The 19,613-nt window shown below is 65.9% G+C and overlaps 2 protein-coding genes across 4 annotated transcripts in view; one reads left to right on the plus strand and one right to left on the minus strand.

Annotated features, from left to right (window-relative positions):
- Positions 1–1,334, minus strand: part of CRLF1 (cytokine receptor like factor 1) — an 8,134-nt gene extending 6,800 nt beyond the window's left edge. For all 3 annotated transcript variants that reach the window (XM_049808103.1, XM_049808101.1, XM_049808102.1), the window contains exon 1: positions 1,169–1,334. In XM_049808103.1, coding sequence (XP_049664060.1) covers positions 1,169–1,262 — 94 coding nt within the window. In that variant the 5' untranslated portion in view covers positions 1,263–1,334. The remainder of the gene's footprint in view (positions 1–1,168) is intronic.
- Positions 1,335–7,939: 6,605 nt separating this feature from the next.
- TMEM59L (transmembrane protein 59 like) lies at positions 7,940–15,387 on the plus strand. The gene is made up of 8 exons (XM_049809008.1): positions 7,940–8,218; positions 9,805–9,910; positions 10,199–10,293; positions 12,152–12,298; positions 12,404–12,512; positions 12,855–12,966; positions 13,120–13,237; positions 13,477–15,387. Exons 1-8 carry the CDS (start codon positions 8,051–8,053, stop codon positions 13,636–13,638), a joined length of 1,017 nt encoding a protein of 338 aa, XP_049664965.1. The 5' UTR covers positions 7,940–8,050; the 3' UTR covers positions 13,639–15,387.
- Positions 15,388–19,613: the final 4,226 nt, after the last annotated feature.

Below are 19,613 nucleotides of genomic sequence, written 5' to 3' on the forward strand. Positions count from 1 at the left end.
AAGCAACGAGGCGACGGGTGGGATGGAAGCTAATTTGGGTTTAGGGCTCTGTGGGGTAAAGGGGGGCAGCTCTCCCTTGTCCTGCGTGTGTGTGTCCCCCACCGTGGCAAGGGGGGACCCCGATTCCCGTGGGGCTGAGGCCGCCCACAGCTCAGCCCACAGGTGGCACCTCCTGGACCTGCCACCGCCGGGTGGGACCCCCAAATGGGCATCATTGTGGAGCCCCCCCCAGGGGTATTTTTTTTTATTTTTTTTTTTGTGGGGGGGGTGTTCATTGTTCTCCGTGGGGGAGGGAGCTCCCTATTGTTCTGGGTGGGGAAAAGGGGATTCATTGTTCTCTGGGATGGGGGGGGGGAGCAGGGCTTTTGGGGGGGGGAAAGGGGGGGTCCCCCTTGTTCTTAGCAGGAGGAGGGGGGGCTTAGAGGCTCCGTGGGGGGGCAAAAGGGGGGTCACCGCTTTCAGGGTGGGAGGGGGTCGCGTGGGGAAGGGGTTCGCTATTGTTCTCCGGCCGGAGGACACGGGTTTCCATTGTCCTGGGTGGGGAACGGAGCCGCGTTGTTCTCCGGGAGGGGGGGGGGGGGTCTGCACGGTGGGGGGGGGGGGGGGACAAGAGAGGGACCTGACCCTTCTAGGGAAAGGGGGGGGTCCCTCTTCTCCATGGGAGAAGCGACACTCGCTGCTCCCAGGGGAAAAATGGGGGGGGGGGGGGGGGGTCCCTGCTGCTTTCGGGAATGGGGGGGGGGGAACAAAAAAAGGTTCCTCTATTGTTCTCTACGGGGAGAAGGGGGGGGCCCGGCTGGGGCTGCGGGGTCGGGGGGTGGGGGGGGGGGATCCCGGCTGCCTGCCGGGGAGGGGGGGAGAAGCCGATTTTGGGAGGGGGGGGGGGGGGGGGGGTCCCTTACCCTGCACCGCACAGCCCCGAGGTGCGCCCGCCGCTGCCGGGACCGTTCCCGCATCCCGGGGGGGGGACACACACACGACGACGGGGACCCCCACCCCCAACATACCCACGGAGCGGCACCACCCGGCCCGTAATAAACCGGGGAGCCCCCCCGGGGGGGGGGGGGGGTGGATTTTTCTCCCCCCTACCCCCCCCCCCCCCCCCCCCCGTACACCCCCCCCCCCCTTCCTCCCGGTGCCCACCTTACGGGAGCCTCCCGGTACTCACAAGCGAGGGGTTCGGCGTGGAGAAAATTCAGGCAAAGGAAAAAAAAAAGAAGAAGAAGAAGAAGAAGAAGGGGGGGGGACAACAACAACGGCATGGCCGGCTCCGGTGCCCGTCGGTGCCCGGGGCGGCGGAGCGTACCGGCACGTCCGGGAAAGTCCCGAGCAAGTCTGAGCAAAAAAAAAAAAAAAAAAAAAAACCCGGTTACCAAAGCCCTAAATGCCGCCCTGGCCCCGCCCCACCCGGTCGGACCCGCCCCCGGGGGGGGCAGAAAGTCACCGGCCCCCCCCCCCCCCCCCCCCCCCCCCGGATCCCCCCCCCGGGATCCCACCGTCCCGCTCCCGGTACCGAGCCCGCTGACCCTGCGGTGCTCCGCCCGGTAAATGCCCGGTGTTACCGTGGGATGCTGGATCCCCCCCCCCCCCCCCCCCCCCCCGCCGGTGTCCCGTTTCCCCCCCCCCTTTCCCCCCCCCCGAGCCCCGCGGTAGGTGAGTAAGAGCCGCCGTCCCACGGGTGACTCATGCGTGGGCCCCCCCCCGGACCCTCCCGTGCCCCCGGGGCCGCTCTCCCGGGGCTGCACACACAGCCAGGGCCCCCCCCCCCCCCATCAAAAGTGGCTTTACAAGACCAAAATCCTATTATTACTTTTTTTTTGGGGGGGGTGCTGAAAACAGAAGTATTTTCCCCTAAATCCCAATATTTTCTATCAAACCCATCCTCTCTCTTTTTCTCCCCCCCACCCCCCCAAAAAAAAAAAAAAACCAACCAAACGTGGGAAAAAAGCCCCCACCAATTTGGGGTTTGTCCCCGGGGGTCCCGGGCAAGCCCGGCGGTGATGGCGTGTCCGGTCGTGCCACCGGCATCGCGGTGAAGCCGTCCACTCGGGTATCACACCACCCCCCCCACCATGCCCGGTGCCTCCTCCTGTGTGTCCCCCCGTCCCCCCCCCGGGATTCGGTGGCACCAAGAGCTTTGCGGACCCCCGGATGGGTGGCGGGACCCTGGGACAGCGGGTCCCACTCGTGGCAAGGCCACCGTCCCCAAATCGTGGGTTGTTCCCAGCTGCGCGTCCTTTAGGTCTGCTGAGATTTGGGGGGCAGGATGAAGGGGGGGGGGCAGTGGGGTGCCCTGAAAGCACCGGGGGGGGGGGGGGGGAAATATGCCTGGGTCGTGTTTCCCCCCCCACCCAGCAAAGGGGACACAGAGGGACCTTGGTGACCCTGAGCCTGAGTTTGGGATGGGGCTGGGAGCCCCGAGGCTGTGGGACCGCTGCTGTGGCTGAGGTTTGTGGGTGACTCTGGGGGCTCAGAGCTGGGGGGGGGGGACACACGGACACCCCCACCACCTTTTCCAGCCCGTGGGGACATCGTCCGGTGGCTTTTCCCATCCCTTTGCTCCCTGTCCCAGCTCTGCGCCCTGCGTCTCCTCGGCTGTGAGGACAGGGACATCTCTCCCTGCGGGGGACGGAACGTGGCGGGGGGGGACAGAGCCGGGGGTGGCAGGGGACATGTGGGTGGCCCAGGGTGCTCGTCCCAAAGGGGTGACACCACGAATCGGCCCCCGTCCCATAGGACTTGGGTGGGGGGGTGCTGAGCCCCGCAGCCATGCAGGGACGGGGTGGGGGGTGATGCTGCGTGGGAGTCGCTGCGGGGCTTTCCGAGGTGTTGGGCACCGGCCGAAGGGATTGCACGAATTAGCAAATAAAATTAAAAATAATAAAAAAAAAAAAAAAAAAAAAAGGCGAGCGGGAGGGAGACAAAACAATGCCTTTTCCCATCGTCCTGTTTTTTTGGAAGCTTCTGAACTGTTTTTGTTGAAATTTCCCAAAAATGTCAGCCTCCGGGAGCCACCCAGCCTGAGAAACTTCAGCCCCAGCGTCCGCAGTCTGGCCGAGTGAATCACGGCCGTCCCGGGGGCCGGCGGCCGCCCGCAATCCTGACCCACCGCCCGGACACCCCCCACCCCCCCAACCCCGAGAGAAGCCACCCTGGGGTGGGAGCCAGCGGTGGGTGCTGGGAGGGGGGGGGGGGGGGGCTGGTTGGAGGGTGGGAAAGAGAAATCCCCCCCCCCCAAGAGCCGGAGTTGGGACCAGCAGCCGTCCCAGCTGCCCACCTGCGCTGCCTGCGTGGCCGCCTGCCTGCACGGCTGCCTGCCCGCATCGCTTCCCCCATCTGCCTTCTCCTTCTCCCGGCCAAGCTTTTCGGCTTCCAGCCGGAGCCCACGATAAAATGGGATTTAGCTCGGCTGTTTTGGGGAGCTGGGATGGGTGGGTTCCCACGGGGGTGGGGGTGACACCCATCCCGGTGCTGGGAGAGGGAATACGGCCGGTTCCGGCAAAGGCAGCGTCGGGATGGGGCTTGAGGCTTTGTTGGGGGGTCAGGGGGAAAGCGGGGGGGACGGTGGTTTTGGGAGGAGAGGGGAGCGTTGGTCCCCACTGGTGTCACCCGGGACGTATCCGGGGTGTCACCCCAGGTGGCTCGGGGACGTTCGCCCTCCCCGACCCACGGCAGAATCCGGACCCGATGCTGTGGGATGGGGACAGGGTTGGGAGACACGCACCCCCAGAGCCAGCCCTGAGCGAGCCCTGTCGTGTCGGTGGGTCCCCAAACCCGGGCAGCTGCCGGGGCGGTGTCAGGATCCGGCCGATGGCAACGCCACGGAGCGGGCGGCGATGACAGAACCGCTCTCCCGTTTTTCTGAGTCAGCGTGGGGGGCAGACGTGGTCAGCGCTGCCCTTTGCCGGTGACCTTTAAAGGGCTGCTCCCTCCTGCCCACCAGCCGCCGCGCTCGCAGGCACCGGCCGGGACGCAGGATCCGGCCCGGCACCCCCATCTGACCCCCGGACCCGGCTGTCGGCGTCAGCGCGGTGATCCCGTGGGGCCGGCCGTGGTCCGGCTGCCCCCCCCCACCCCGTGGCGTGGCTCCGTTCCCAGGGCCTCTTTGCCCTGTTGCGGTGCAGGATCTGGCCATGGGGCCCAGCTCCCAAACGGCGCAGCCCATACGGCCGTGAGCTCCCTGCTCTGCCCGGCTGGGATGTGACCCCTCCCCGGACAGATCCAGGCCCCCCCGGAGCGGTGATGTCCCCAAACCCGGGCTGAGCATCCTCGGTCCGGCTTCCCACCAGGCGTCACCTTCCTGCCAGCCCTCCATCATGTGTCACCGGGGCCGGGCCCAGCACATCTACCCTGAATTAATCTAATTACTTGATTTCCCAGCCAGAGCTCCCTCCATAAAGTCCTTGGACAGAGACAGCATCTGGCTCAAGGGCCAGGGTGTAAAAAACAAACAACAAAAAACCCCCAAACCCCAGAAAAAGCGGGAGGAGAGGCGCAGCGGAGCTGCCTCTGACTGCCTGCATCCTTTTAAAGTGACCTGGGGGAAAAATAAAGAGGCTAGAAATGCAAAGAATCCAGCAGTCAGAGTTTTCTTTATATTCCTCTCAGTCACATTTCCACATCCATGGGTAATTTATAACCCGCTTAACCCCTTCCCTGCCGCCCCCCCAGCACAACCCCTTCGCTCAAGAGCATCCCTCGCAGCGGGGCGGCCGCACCTTCCCACCTCTGTTTGCTTTGGGAAGCACAAAAAGTCCCGCCGTGGAGTTTACCGATCTCTAGAGAGGGGGAAAAAAATGCCGTTGATGTCGAGGGGGTGCTTGAGCACAAGGGATGGGCTCTGCGGGGTCGGGACACGGGGTGACGGGTCCCCAGGCCACGGGGGGACGGCGAGGACGTGCCGGCCGGCGTGGGGGGAGCCAGCGGCTTGACAAAAGGCTCCAGAAAAAAAAAAAAAAAATGTAGGTCAGTAGTGATAAATGCAAAAGGCATCGAGTGTTTCTGGCGAGGGGAGGAGGGAGGGCGGTAAATATTTGCCAACTCGAATCTTATTGCCTGGGAAAGGGTTTTTTCTATTAAAAGGTGAGTGGATGGAGCACGGGCCGGCGCCAGGCGTAGCTCAGGCAGGTGCGGCGGGACCGTTGCCCACCGGCCCGCTCAGCCAACGGCACGGTGTTCCCGGCTCTCCCGGCATTCGATCCGGTGGTTTTTGGTCCCTCTGGGGGTCTCGACTCCGGCTCTGTCCCTCCCGGCCGCTGGAAACCTCACCTGCAGCGCGGCGCCGTGATTTATGGTGACAGCCCCCAATCTATCCCATTTACTTGGCCATTAGTCACCGGTGCCGGACACGAGGCCGAGGGGCTGGATGGGCTCCAGGAGGGGGAAGGGGGGAACGAAGCCGACCTGGCAGCCCCGCCAGCCCGGCCGGAGCACATTTTCTCCCGGCCCTGGTTTGATTAACAAGATGAATAAGTTGGCGGAGCGCAGCGGGGCGAGGAGAGGCCCCACTCCCTGCTCCCGGGGGGGCTGGGGGGGCACGGGCCTGCGCTCCCCCAGCCATCCTTGAGGGGATTTGGCCACCCCCAACCCTCTCCCCTTGCCCCAGGGTGTGGACCCCCCCCCCCCCCCCCAGTCAACCCTGAGCTGGGACCGGGAGACCCCCCCCCTTCCCCATGCTGGGGTCCTGCCATGTGTTCCCTATTAGGGCTGGAGGTTAGCGAAGCCCCCAGCCCTCCTCCTCCTCTTCCTCCTCCCCCCCTCCCCGGCCCGCTTTGGGGTGCTGCCATAAATAAGGCTAATGGGCAGGGCAGCGGCGAACGCGGGGCCAAGCCTGCGCCTTTTATGTCTTTTAAACCCTGGGAAATCAAAGCTGTAAATCTGGGGTGTCAGGGAAAGCCCAGCGCCCTGGTTGGGAAGGGGCCCTGCGGAACTGGGGTGCGGGGTGGGATGAACGAAGGTGAGCCGGGGAGAGGACCCGAGGGCTGCTGGGGGGGGGGGCTGGCGTGCCTGGGTCGAACGCTGGTTGGGGACAAGGGGCACGAGGGTCCCTATAGGGGTGCTGGCGGGGGGGGGGGGGGGCAGTGAGGGTCTGGTGCTGCTTGTGCTCCCGGTGCCAGGGCAGCCCCGTCCCCCTGCGCCCCTCTGTCTCAGTGCCAATGTGCCCCCTGGTCCCCACGTGTGTCCCCCCCCAGGCCCCCCACTTTCCCCAGTCCCTCTGTGCTGCTGGTGTCAGTGTGGCCCCCAATCCCACTCCTTCCCCCCATCCCTTCGCATCCCCCAGTCCTGCTGTGTCCCTCTGATCCCTGCGCATCCCCTGGTCCCCCCCGCATCCCCCAGTGCCCCCCTACAGCCCCCGCTCCCCCCACACCTTCTGGTCCCTGTGCATCCCCTGGTCCCCTGGCATCCCCCGGTGCCCCAGCACCTCCCGGTCCCCAGACCCCCCCCCCCATCGTCCCGCATCCCAGGGTACCCCTACATCCCCCGCTCCTCAGACCCCCCCCCCATCCTCCCGCATTCCGGGGTACCCCTACATCCCCTGATGCCCGTGCATCCCCCACCCTCCATGCATCCCCTGGTCCCCAGACCCCCCTCCCTCATTCTCCCACATCCCGGGGTACCCCTACATCCCCTGATGCCTGTGCATCACCCGAGCACCTCCCGGTCCCCAGACCCCCCCCCATCTTCCCGCATCCCAGGGTACCCCTACATCCCCCGGTCCCCAGACCCCCCCCCATCCTCCCGCATCCCAGGGTACCCCTACATCCCCCGGTCCCCAGACCCCCCGCATCCTCCCGCATCCCGGGGTACCCCTACATCCCCCGGTCCCCAGACCCCCCCCCATCCTCCCGCATCCCAGTGTACCCCTACATCCCCCGGTCCCCAGACCCCCCCCATTCTCCCGCATCCCGGGGTACCCCTACATCCCCCGGTCCCCAGACCCCCCCCCATTCTCCCACATCCCGGGGTACCCCTACATCCCCTGATGCCCGTGCATCCCCCACCCTCCATGCATCCCCTGGTCCCCAGACCCCCCTCCCTCATTCTCCCACATCCCGGGGTACCCCTACATCCCCTGATGCCTGTGCATCACCCGAGCACCTCCCGGTCCCCAGACCCCCCCCCCATCCCCCCGCATCCCAGGGTACCCCTACATCCCCCGGTCCCCAGACCCCCCCGCATCCTCCCGCATCCCAGCGTACCCCTACATCCCCCGGTCCTCAGACCCCCCCCCCATCCTCCCGCATCCCAGGGTACCCCTACGTCCCCCAGTCCCCAGACCCCCCCCCCATCCTCCCGCATCCCGGGGTACCCCTACATCCCCCGGTCCCCAGACCCCCCTCCATCCTCCCGCATCCCAGGGTACCCCTACATCCCCCGGTCCCCAGACCCCCCCCATCCTCCCGCATCCCAGGGTACCCCTACATCCCCCGGTCCCCAGACCCCCCCCCATTCTCCCACATCCCGGGGTACCCCTACATCCCCTGATGCCTGTGCATCACCCGAGCACCTCCCGGTCCCCAGACCCCCCCGCATCCTCCCGCATCCCAGCGTACCCCTACATCCCCCGGTCCTCAGACCCCCCCCCCATCCCCCCGCATCCCAGGGTACCCCTACATCCCCCAGTCCCCAGACCCCCCCCCCATCCTCCCGCATCCCGGGGTACCCCTACATCCCCCGGTCCCCAGCCCCCCTCACTCTCCCGCATGCCAGCGTACCCTTTCATCCCCTGATACCCGCCCCCCCCCCCGTGTCCAAGCACCCCCCCCTCCATCCTCCATCCTCCCCCCGGTTCCCAAACCCCCCCCCCCCCCCAGCATCCCCTCTCCGCTCTACCCGCCGGTACCACCCCCGGGGGTTGCCGGTGCCGGTGCCGGCGGATCTGCGGCAGGCTGCGGCGGTTCCCCCCGCCCCCCCCCCCCCCCCCCGTCTCTTTTCTCCCCCCCCCCCCCCGCCTCTCCGGTCCCTCCCGGCCGCCCCCGCCCGGCGCGTCACGGCGGAGCCGGCACCGGCGGCACCGGCGGCGGTGGGTGCGCTCCGTTCCGCTCCCGCCATGGCGGCCCACCGGTACCGGGCCTTACTAGTCCTCGGCCTGGCCGTAGTGGTCGCCACCGCCGCCGCCGCCGTGGTCGCCGTTCCCGATCCTTTCTCGCCCCAGCTCGGAGACACCGCCGGTTGCCGCGGGCAGTGCGGCCGCAGCCTGCCCCGCCGAACCGCCGCCGTGAGTTGGGGGGGGGGGGGGGGGCACTGGGAGGGGTGAAGAAGGGGGGTACTGGGGGGTACTGGGAGCATGGGGAGTAGGAGGAGCACTGGGAGCATCGGGCGGCATCGAGGGGAAAGTGGGGAAACCGGGAGCGTCGCGGGGTATCGAGGGGAAACTGGGGAAACTGGGAACGTTGTGGGGTATCAAGGGGGGACTGGGGGAAACTGGGAGTATTGGGGGATGCGGGGGGACCCCGGGGGGCACCAGCCTGCCCTGCATGGGCATCGCTGCCGTACAGGCCCCCACAGTGGGCTACCCCTGTGGGGAGCGCTGGGGGGGCACTGGGAGCGGCGTGGGGGCACTGGGAGCACCATGGAGGCATCGGGAGCACCATGGGGGGCACTGGGAGCACCGTGGGGGGCACTGGGAGCACCGGGGGGGGGGCACTGGGAGCACTGTGGGGGGCACTGGGAGCACCGGGGGGGCACCATGGGACCACCATGGAGGGGCACTGGGAGCACCGTGGGGGGCACCGTGGGAGCCCCGGTGGTCTCCTCCAGCATTGGCTTTGGGGTGCCCCCGGTGAGGGCATTCACCCTGGTTTGGGGTGCCCACAGTGGTTTCGTCCATCCCGGCTTTGGGGTGCCCCCCCTGGGTCTCACCCGTGCCGCCTCAGCGGCGGCAGCTGCTCCGGGTTGGGGGTTCCGCCGGGGAGGCCCCGCACCCCATCACCGGTGGCATGGCAGAGCCGTCCCCGGGAGCACCGGGTGGCACAGGGCCAGCGGCACCGGGGCAAGCGGGTGACACCGTGGCGGCACGGTGGGCCAGCACCGAGCCACGGCAGCGGGGATTGAGATGGAGCCGAGCGCTGGGTTGCCGGATCCAGAGCATCACGGAAAGCCCCGGATCGGAGATGCCGTAGCCGTGCCGTGCCGGGGGCCGCGTGCTGGCACCCGGGACCGTCCCCGAGCCCCCGCGGTGGCAGGGCCGTATCTAGGCCAGCGCCTTGGCAGGAGCCCACGCGGCCTCCGCTGCCGGAGCGGGGATGGAGTTGTTTTCCCATCTGGGCTCGAGCTGCCTCCCTGCCGGCACCCAGCCCTGCCCGCGCTCCCCCACGGGTGCGCGGACCCCCGTGGGTGGGTGCATCCGCTTCCCCCGAGCCTGCACGTGCAGATGCACGCGGTGACCCCCGGCGTAGGCTCGGTGCCCCCCCCCCCCCAGTGCGTTCCCGGTGTTCCCAATGCATGGACCCCCCCCATACACCCTCTCCCCAGCGCATGCCGGTGCCCACCCGGCGCCAAGCACCCCGACAGAGATGGGGGGTCCTGCCGCGTCCTCGATGGGGACGAGGCCACGTGCCAACCCCACCATCAGGTGCAAACTGGGATGGGGGGGCAAAGGCAGCTCTCCCTCCCCCGGAGATGCCATCGCCCCGGCGTTCAGGGTGCCAGCCCCAGCCGTGGTCCTGCGGGAGGGTGATGCTGCCCGGTGCCCCCCAACTGGGTGCAGGGGTGGGGTGGGAGGAGGCCACGGTGGGGGTCCGGCGCAGCCACCAGGCTGAGCTTGGTGCCAGCTCCACGCTCGCCTCCTCCTCCTCCCTGCAGGATGCTGTTCTCAACGCCTGTTACCGGGGCTGCCGGCTGTTCTCCATCTGTCACTTCGTGGATGCGAGCGCCGAGCTGAACACAACCCGAGCCGAGTGTGAAGCAGGTGAGGAGCCGGCGGCCGAGCGGCCCCGGTTCCCCCAAACACCATCCCGGGGGTCCCCCCCATATACCGCCGGCATCACCTTGACACCTTCCACCCTCCCCGAGCATCCTGCCTCCGCTCGGCCCCAACGCTGTTGCCCCCAGGACCTTGCTGCAAACCAAGCGGGGTGCAGATTTGCAGTCACCGGGTGTAAATCGGGAGGGATTAGGGGGGTCCTGGGGATGCGGGGCTCATCCGGGGGATTGAGCACCCCCTAAATCTGACACCCCCCCCCCTCCTACTTCGCAGCGTGCGCCGAAGCCTACAGCAACGCAGAGGAGCAGTTTGGCTGCGTGACGGGGTGCCGCAAGCAGCTGCCCGAGGTGGAGAGCAGGAAGGAGAAGGTGAGGGGCTGGGGCGATGGGGACCTCCCGTTTCCCCCCCCCCCCCTTAACCTGCCCAACCTGTCCCTGGTGCCACTGGCAGTGGCTCTACCCTGTCCCTGCATCTGGCTCCTTCCCCAAAGGGTCTGTGGGCAGCAGGGGCTGGATGTGTCCCTCGCCCCGGGCTGCCCCGGCTGCTCCATCCCTGTGCCGTCACCCCACGGGACCGGCCGGGGAAGGGATTCGGCTCCTCAAGGAGCCTGGAGCCGTGGGGCTGCCCTCGGAGTGGCTTCTCCGGCCACCTCGGTCCTCACCTGACCCCCGGTGCGGGGACACGGGGTGTCTTGGTCACCCTGGGCATGGCAGGGACCAAAGTTTGTCCGGCTACGGAGCAGAGCACGCAACGCCAATGCAATGGAGACCCTGCTGAGTCCACCGGCCCCCCCCCTGCTCGGGACCCCACAGGGAGACGCTGGGACGTGGTGGCTTGGCCCCTGGGTCCCACTTTAGGAAAGATCCCTTCCTCCTGCAGCAGCTCAGCCCAGTCCCTCCTCTCCCTGGGGATGAAGGCTCTAACACCCCGCACGTGCAGCCCATCCATCCCTCCATCCCTCCCCAGCTCCATCTCTCCCCTCGTTGCCCGCGGGCCGTGCCCACCAGCAGCCTCGCAGTTCGGCGAGTCCCAGCGCCGGGACCCGGTTTCCCCCGGTGCTTTCCGAAGGCGGATTGGGACCAGGCGTGCTCCTTGGCAAAACCCACACCGGGGGATGCCCGCTGCATCTTGCTGTATTTTATATCCCCCGTTATATGTGGTCCTGCGGATGGGTGCTGGTCCTGCGGATGGGTGCTGTGGGCTTGCTGGGGGGATACGAGCCTGCCGCCGGCCCGTCGCGCTGCTTCGTCCGAAGCATAAAAAGCAGATTAACTGGGCTCGACCGAGGCTGCCGCAGATTTGGGCCAGGCAGGGCGATTATGCCGAATTCCCAGGGTGAGAGGTTCTGACGGGTGATTGTTGCAGATTCCCCCACTTTTGATCTGTTATCCTTCCCAGCAATTAGCAACGCTTTTTCCTCCTACATTTAATTAATTCAGCTTTTGCCCAATTAATTAAATTAGACTTTGGCCCAAGGTAGAGGCTTTTGGCTTTGTACACGTGCAGACAAAGATGAATTTGTGCTGTAGAAAGCCGCGGCTCCTTCGAAAAATTGCTTTGCAGCCTGTTTTTAAGACCTTCCTAGTGTCTGATCCCATTTCCCAGCCCCTCTCCGAGGTCGGGGATGAGCACCGGGGGGGCAACCGGCTGACGGGGAGGGCCGTCACCCCCTTCACCCACCCAAAGCATTTTTCCTTCGGGTTCCCAGACAAGCAGGCAAAGCAGATTTAGCATAATAATTAGATACAGAATCTGACCTATTTATTTCCTGTTTGCTGGTTTGACCGTGCAAGGGGCTGTCGGAAAATGTTCGAAGCCAGTGGCAGGGAGCAGCCAAGCGGATTCCAGCAGGGATGCTTTAAAAATAACAAACCGCCGCGACGGCCAAGAATCCAGGGCACGGAGAGGCTGCCAGGAGAGAAACGCCCTCGGCATCTCGGCCGCTCCGCTCCTATTGTTTAAAGAGCTGGTGCGAGCTCAGGGCTGCCGAGGGGCTGGGTGATGGCCCTGGGGCTGGGTGATGGCCCTGGGGACCGTAGCCCTGGGCTCGGTGACCCTCCTGTGGCCGAACCACAGGTCCCGCATGTCCCCATCCCTGGGAGAAGCAGGCTGAGCCCCAGACCTGAGCGTTTGGCTCAACTCGGTCACGTCCTCGGGGTGGGATGTTGTCCGCCGGGCTGGGTGACGAGGGGATGGCGGTGACACGATGTCCTTGCTCCTTTGCAGAGCCTGGAGCTGAAGGCGCCGTCGTTCTCCGTGTTCGATTTGGTCTCCACCTTCTGCAACGACATCGTCAGCTCTGCCCAGAGCTTCATCTCCTCCACCTGGACCTTCTACCTGCAGGCAGATGATGGCAAAGTCGTGGTGTTTCAGGTGGGGGTGTTTCAGGTGGGGGGTGTCCCACGTCCCCACTCTGCCACAAGGGGTAGGGACCCCCCCACTCACTGCTTTCTCCCTCTTTCCCTGCCAACCCATCAGTCCCAGCCGGAGATGGAGTATCCAGTACTCGAGGCACTGGGGACCCAGCCGGAGCGGCCGGTGCGGCCGGGACCGGGGTCCGGCCCCCGCGGCTCCCAGCCCCACGCAGGTGCGGGGGGGTCTGGGCTGCCGGCGGGGTGAGGGGCCGGGAGCCTCCGAGCCCTCCTGGCTCTCATCCGATTTCTCCAGAGCTAAACAAATTACCCGCTTCTCAGGTCTGATTAGCTTCCCACACGCCCCACACCCACAGGGGGGGTGAGTCCCGACTCAGGACCCACTCCAAGAAGTTCCTGGGATCCTCTGCGTCCCCACAGCGGGCAGAGTGTCCCTGGGGGGAGAGGGGACCACCCGGCACCCCTGCACCCCACCATGTGCTGGGCAAGGGGATGGGGAGCGAGACATGCGTGCCCACAGTGGGTGCCCGCGCTCAGCATCGCCTCTCCCCTGCCAGGTCCCCGGGCGAAGGGGGAGAAGCCCCCCGTGAAGGAGCCACGAGGCAAAGGCAAGGTGCAGCACCCGGACCCCCCGCAACCGGAGCACGACTTCCTCGGCTGCATGTCCAAGTAGGTGTAGTGGGGCTACGCGGGTGCCCGGGGGGGGGGCTTGGACCTGCCGGATACGCCGGAGCAGATGCTCTCCCACCCCCCCAATTCCCACCTCGTGCCCTGCCATAAACTCGTCCTTTTTCTTTGGCGGGGGGTGGTGGGGTGTTACAGGCGCTCGGGCCTTCCTCGCTGGATCCTGGCTGCCTGCCTCTTCCTCTCCATCATGGTGATGCTGTGGCTGAGCTGTGCCAGTTTGGTGACTGCTCCTGAGCAGCACGTCAAGACCCAGGTACGGGGTGAGCGTAGCCCAGTGGGGGGGTCCTACGGGGGTCCCCCACACCCTGGCTCTCCCCGTCACAGCCGGGTGAGCCTTGGCGAGGCTGAGACGTGGCCGTACAGTGTTTGTGGTCCCCGGCCACCGTGCTGGGCTCGCCGGCACGTCTGTGCCGTGCCGTACGTCCCCAGCCAGCCCCGTGGTGTTCCCGGTCTGGGGACAACGGGGTCCTGTCCCCTCTGCCTCTCTTCCAGCCTCTGAGCATCAATGGAGACAAGGAGTACCTGGAAGACCTGGATGGCCCCGGCGCTTTCCCCCTGCCGCCCGTCATCGCCGTCACCCTGTGCCCCACGCACGGCGGCGAGGACGCGGGTCCGCTGCCCCTCAAGGTCGACCTGGGCAAGACCGTCCTGTAGTGCTCCCACCCTTCCCATCACCACCACATCACCTCCCTGTTTCCATCCCCAGGATATCGTCCCCGGTCCCATTCTGTGGTCCCTCCAGCTCCCCCGTGTCCCCGGCTCCTGGAGGGGCATCTCTGGCTCTGGCACGGAGGGGGGACCGGGGGTACGATCTGGCTCGGTCCCGCTCTTCCTCCCCAGGGATGGCCGCTGCAGAGGAGGCTCCCAGGAGCCGGGCAGCGGCTTTGCCTCCTCCGTAGATGTGCTGTTTGCTGGGATCTTGGTTTCCAGTGCTCGGGAGCCAAGAGAGGAGCTGCCAGAGCGGGGAGGCCGGGGGGAGCCCGTCCTCATAGCGGGGCGGTCCGTCTCTTCCCGACCGGAGCCCCCGGGGCCCCGCAGCCCTCCGGGCATGGGTCCAGCGCTGGGCAGGAGGGAGCCGGCTGCGGTGGGGGATGGAGAGTGTCTGCAGCGTTCTGGGCTTTGGCTCGGCACATCCCCGGCCTCCCACCTTGGGCTGAGCCTCCAAGGCGCCGTCTCCGGCCCTGGGAACTCCCTTCCACCGGCCGGAGCCGATTGCCTTGGGGAGCCGAAACGTGGCGAATGGATTTGGCGTTGGCAGCCAGAGAGAGGAGCGGATCTTGCTGCCTCCGTGCCCACGCGAGGACCCAGCCGGCCCCTTCCCGGAGCTGCGGAGGGGCCCCAGGATGGCTCCTTCCCCTCACTGATGCCTTTGGGGCGGCTGGCCCCGATGCCGATGCCGGGTGTCGCTGGTGGGACTGAGCAGGGGACGAGGTGACGTTTCCCTGCCTCGTGCTGCTGTGGCACATCCGAGCTCGGGCAGGAGGTGGGAGCTGCCGGGATGCCTCCGTCCTGGGCTCGGCATCCCTGCCCGATGCCGGGAGCAGCTCAGCCTGCGGGGCTGTAGCCGATGGCAGGACCTAGCGGCAGCCGGCCTCCGGGTCCCCTGGCTCACAGCACTGCCCTGGAAGCAGGGGGCTAGTCCTGGGGTCTCCTGGTCAAGCGGGGACCCCCTCGGCTCGCCCCGGCACAGCCCCTCGGCACGGAGGGGTCCCCTTCCCTCCCTCTGCTCCCACAGCCGGGCTCGGTGCGAGCCGAGGCATCTCCCCATCTCCCCGCCGTTCTCCATCACTTGACTTCGTGCATCATTTCGTGGTTTGATTTGCACCGGCATGTGGTTCATCACCCCCTGGTGCCCCATGGGGACACCCCTGCACTTGGGAGGGACGGCTCGGCGGCGGCGGTCCCTGCCATCCCCGCGTCCACCTAACACGTCTGTACAGATTAACTTATTACCCGCGACTCCCCACCCTTGGGTTTTTAGGCTCTCTCCGTGTGCCGGCTGCTCCCCAGCGCTGAGCGGTCTCGGGGGGGCCGTGGCGTAGTGGGGCGGGGGGGCTCTCGTCCCCATCCCCACAGGTTTTGTGCTGCTCCGTATCACTTTCACCCGTGCAACATATCTGGATTTGGGGAACTGGGTTGGGGAGGGGGTGGGGGGGTGTTGTGTCCATTTTGGGGTACACTTTTTGTTGTCGCTTTTTGGCCGCTCGGCTCAGTGTAAAGCTCGGTGGAGTCTGTGGTGTTGTCCCGGCCACGGCAGCTCTCCCCATCCCCGGGGGTGCAACCGCACTGGGCCATGAGCTTGGGGGAGAGGGTGGCCGCGGAGGCCCCCCCAGCTTCGCTTCCAAAGGGCAAACCCAGCCCCAAGCTGGCTGGGCGGCGCGGGCGGAGGGGAAATAAAAGGTTTGTACCGGACCCGGACGAGTCGGTGGCTTCACGGGGTGCCCGTCACCAGCTGGGGGAGCAGGTTTGAGCCCCTGTGCAGGGCTGGTGGGAGGATGCAGATCTGTTCCCGTCTTTGCGAGTCGAGCCAGGATGAAACCTCCAGCAAACTGGAGAGAAATCCCCTGCTTGGGCTGTTTTGCACAGACACGGAGCGTCGCTCCTCTCTGCTGCAGGCTGCGGGGCCGGCAGATTGGCCAGATCGAGAGATTCGGCATCAAGCGTAAAAGGAGATGCCGTGTTCCCCGGGGAGCTGGTACCAACGCCCGTGGGGTGGGTGGGCTCGGTGGGTGCTGGGAGGGTGCGGGGTGGGCAGGGGGCCATGCACGCCAACACATCCACCCGTCCGCCTTGAGGAGGAGGAGGAGGCTGAGACACGGCGGTGGGGAGGACCGCATGCATGCATATAAAGGAGCACTGAGGAACGAGGGCTTTTCCCACTGAAAATTGCCTGCCGGCACCTGGGCGCCCATTTCGAGGAGGGAAAGCGTAAACCGGGCCGTGCACGCGTGCGACACGTCAGCGTGACACGTCAGCGTAATGCGCCGCGGCCGCCCAGGCTCGAGGGCTGGGACGCGCTCGCGTGTGCACGCACCCACCTTTCCCCCGCGGCGTGTGTTTTTCCTGGCGCGGCGCCTGCGTCCACGCCACAGTCGAGCTCTCCCCATGCCAAGCACGACACAAAAGCTCACGCAAGGGCCTGGAGGCTCGTTTTTAGCACTTCAGTAGCTCAGCGGGGTCCCGTCCTCGGAGCCAGCAGTGGCGCGGGGCCCCTGAGGAATTGGGGCTGGTGCTGGCCTCAGCTGCTTATTTTCTCTGAGGTGCAGAGCTGGGGACAAGGAGATGCTGCCCGACCCCTGCGAGGGCTGCGGAGGGATGCTGGGGTGCTCGACACGAGTCGCAACCGAAGAAGGATCTCCAAAGGGGATGCAGAGCTTGGTCCGCTGCCTTGCCAGCAGTCTCTGCTGCCGGAGCACGGCCCCCGCCTGTCCCTAAACTGGGGGGTTCGATGTCACCCCCACGCAGTGCGGCAATGCCGGGTGCTGGAGGGGGATGCTGTGCTCTGTGGGCTGGGCTCAGCTCGCTGAACAGAGGAGAGCGATGGTGTTTTTTGCTCGGTGCCTGCCCTGCCCGTGCAGCAGGCAGGGAGCCGTGTGGAGGATGCTCCGGGCGGTCCTGGCTGTACGGAGTCCGGCGCAGGAGGTAGAACGTGTGCCACGGCCGTATTGCCCGGGCGATGGGATCTGGGGGCTTGTACGGTGTCCTCAGCAGGCAGCTGGGTGCCTCGGGGTCCCAGGGTGGGCAGAGGGGTGTCGGGGACCGGCAGGACAGGAGGGAAGGGTTGAGAGATGGGAGCCCAGCGCTCAGCAGCCTTTGGGGTAGGGGCAAGCTGATGACCCAGAGGCAGGAGTCCCCCAGCCAGGGCCAAGCCACCGAGTACCCCCCCGGATGGTGTGTCAGGGGGTGTCTTTCTCCAGCATTTTCCATCCGTAGCCCAGGGCATTAACGCTGAGCCCCGTTATGGGCTGGCCGAGGGTGCTGGCAGCCGCTCGCCCCCAAACACCCTGCGGTGATGGAGCAGCAATTGGGTGCAAGCAGGAGAGAACGGGGAAACCCCAGGATGGTGCTGCCTGGGGGTGAGACCCCAAACTACAGCGTTCTCTGCGTCCCCCTGCTATGGGCCGGTGCAGAGGGAAATGGCAAGGCACAAGATCGGTGCGGACAGCTGGTAAACCCTGCCCGCCGCGGGCAGCGGCTCCGAGCGGGTCCCCTCCTGGGCTGGGAGCCGGGCTACAAACCGTGGACAAGCTCCTCGCCTTTAAACTGGAGTCAGATTCCTCGTTTCTGGCTCGGGGTGCAGGAAACTGTGCCCAGGAGCAGGTGAGGAGAGACCCCACTCTAACAAGAAGGAGATGCATGAAATTAGCTGGTTCCACTCCCCCCAGCAGGCAGCCGGGGTGTTTTCCATCCGACGCCTTTTCCTTCTCACTCCCTCTTTTTTATTTTTTCGTGGGGGGGAAGCAAAATTCATGGTGTGTGGCCCCATCGGCAACAGGCAAGCCAGCCCAGGGCGGAATCGCACCCTCCAGCCCATGGTCGGCAGCGAGGGCACGGGGGATCATGAGCCCACGGTGGGTCGCGTCCTCGCGGTGAGCATCTGCGCGCCCACGCTCGCCTCCCGCGCGTCCAGCCACAGGTCAGCAAGAAATCGCAGACCGGTAGGTGGGGACTGTTAGCCACGCTGCGGCAAGAAGCAGCTTCAAAAAGTGGGGGGAGGCCAGCAAGCTGCCCCCCACACCTCCACCACAGCCCCCCGCAGCATCTCCCCGCTCGTGAGATGCCGTCGCTCGGCCTCCGTGCCAGCAGCGGGTGTCGAGGGTTGCGGGGATTTCGTTGGCTGCGGTTGGGGTCGGCAGCCCCCCCCGGCAGCTCTCTCTGTGGCTGTGTTGGGCTGCTGTTTTCACCTCCAGAAAATGCCCCCTCCTTTCTCCTCCCTCCCCGCAAATCTCAGCTGCCGGGAGCTGGCCCGGCTCCACCGCCGCTCGCACACTCCAGCTGAGGAGCCGGGCCACGCGGTGAATGCATTTGCTCACGGATTTCCCTCCCCTCTCGCCGTCTGCTCCCAACGGTGTCGTTGGCCCCTATTTCTCATCACGCTCTCCCGTGCCGAGGAAGATTTCGGGAGCTCTCACGCTGTCGGGTGCCCAGAGCCCAGTGCCGTGTCCTGCCGGGACATCTCTGCTTGGGAAGAGAATTGGGGTCCATGGTCCAGGGATGCCGCACAGGGCAGAAAGCCCAGGAGTGGGACAGCAGAGTGGGGAAGGACTCTGAGATGTCCCTGCCTTGCACACACGCGTGCCAACCCCCATTTTCATGATTTGTGACCGATTTTCCCAACTCGCAATGGACACGGTGTTGGTTCACCTGGGTCTGCACCCGTTGCTCCCCTTCGCCCCTTCCCACTCGCATCCCGGGGAGATGCCACTGGATGCAAAACAGCCGGGGGAAGGTTTCTTATTCTTGTCTCGTGTTGGAGGAATGAGGGTCTTTCATGAGAAAGCACAAATTAGGGTGAAACAGCGGTTTTGGGGCCTGCCAGAGCAGGGCTTTTGAAGATGCCAGAAAAAGAGCCCGGGCTCCTATCTCAGCTGGGGAAAAGATATTTTCTAGCTGCTCCAGCTGCCTCTCGCTGCCCCTGGCCCGGCTCCTGCTAGCACATGGTTGCAATCCGGTGCTGTTCTGACCAACACACAGAGCTGTAAATTCAGCTTTAAGCTCAACGGAGGTTAAGTCTCCATCCAGAGATGGAGCGAGGATAAGGACGCGGGGTGGGGAGTTGGACAGGGATTCAAAGCGAGCTCTGGCAGCACCGCTGGCTTGCAGCACCTTCCCGACCCCACGCGTGGGAGCTGAGCCCTTGCTCTTACAAATGCTCCTTCGAACCGTGCTGGGCACCATCCTGGAGCCGGCAGCAAAGTTCGTGTGGCCTTCAAAGATGGAAACCTCACGGTGCTGCCGAAATCAGGCAGCCGGGCTGGCAGGGGAGTGCCGTGCCGTAGATGGCCACCCGGGAAAACACATCCATGGGTTTCCTCTCCCCGTCCTCCTTCCTATGACCTACCCCAAAGAAGCGGAGCCACGGGTGATTCAACAACAACAAAACCAAACGAAAAACAATCTCCTCGTGCTAATGGGATTGGTTCTGTCCCTACCACGCACATTCCAGCCCGGCTCGAGGGACCGCTCGGGGCGGGGGGGGGGAAGGGGAGGCTAATGAAGCCAAATTATTCTCCGTCTTCAAATGTCAGAGTTCAGCACGGTGCCGCTGGCTGGACCTGGCGCAGCTGCTGTGCCGTGGCAATGCCGTGTGGAGGCGAAGCACCCTCTCGGCAGCCGGCACGGAGCGCCTGTGCGCATCCAGCCTGCCGCCAAGTGACATGCATTTTCCATTCCCTGGGCTTCATTACTTCTTGGAACGCAGACCTCGTTCGCCGGGCCATGAGGGGCTTCGCTTCCCTCCGTGTTTATTTTCGCTGCCGTGTGTTCTTTTGCCAGGTGAGGAGCTCAGCCAAGCTGGTCAGGGAAAGCAGAGATGTATGGTTGCGGTTTGGCCAGGCGGATGGGAATCGGGCTCCCTTAAGTGCCGACGCGGCGGCGCGGCGCAGCACCTGCTCACCTTCAGGCGCTGG

Source organism: Accipiter gentilis, chromosome 8 (genome assembly GCF_929443795.1).
Source record: "Accipiter gentilis chromosome 8, bAccGen1.1, whole genome shotgun sequence".
NCBI lineage: Eukaryota > Metazoa > Chordata > Aves > Accipitriformes > Accipitridae > Astur > Astur gentilis.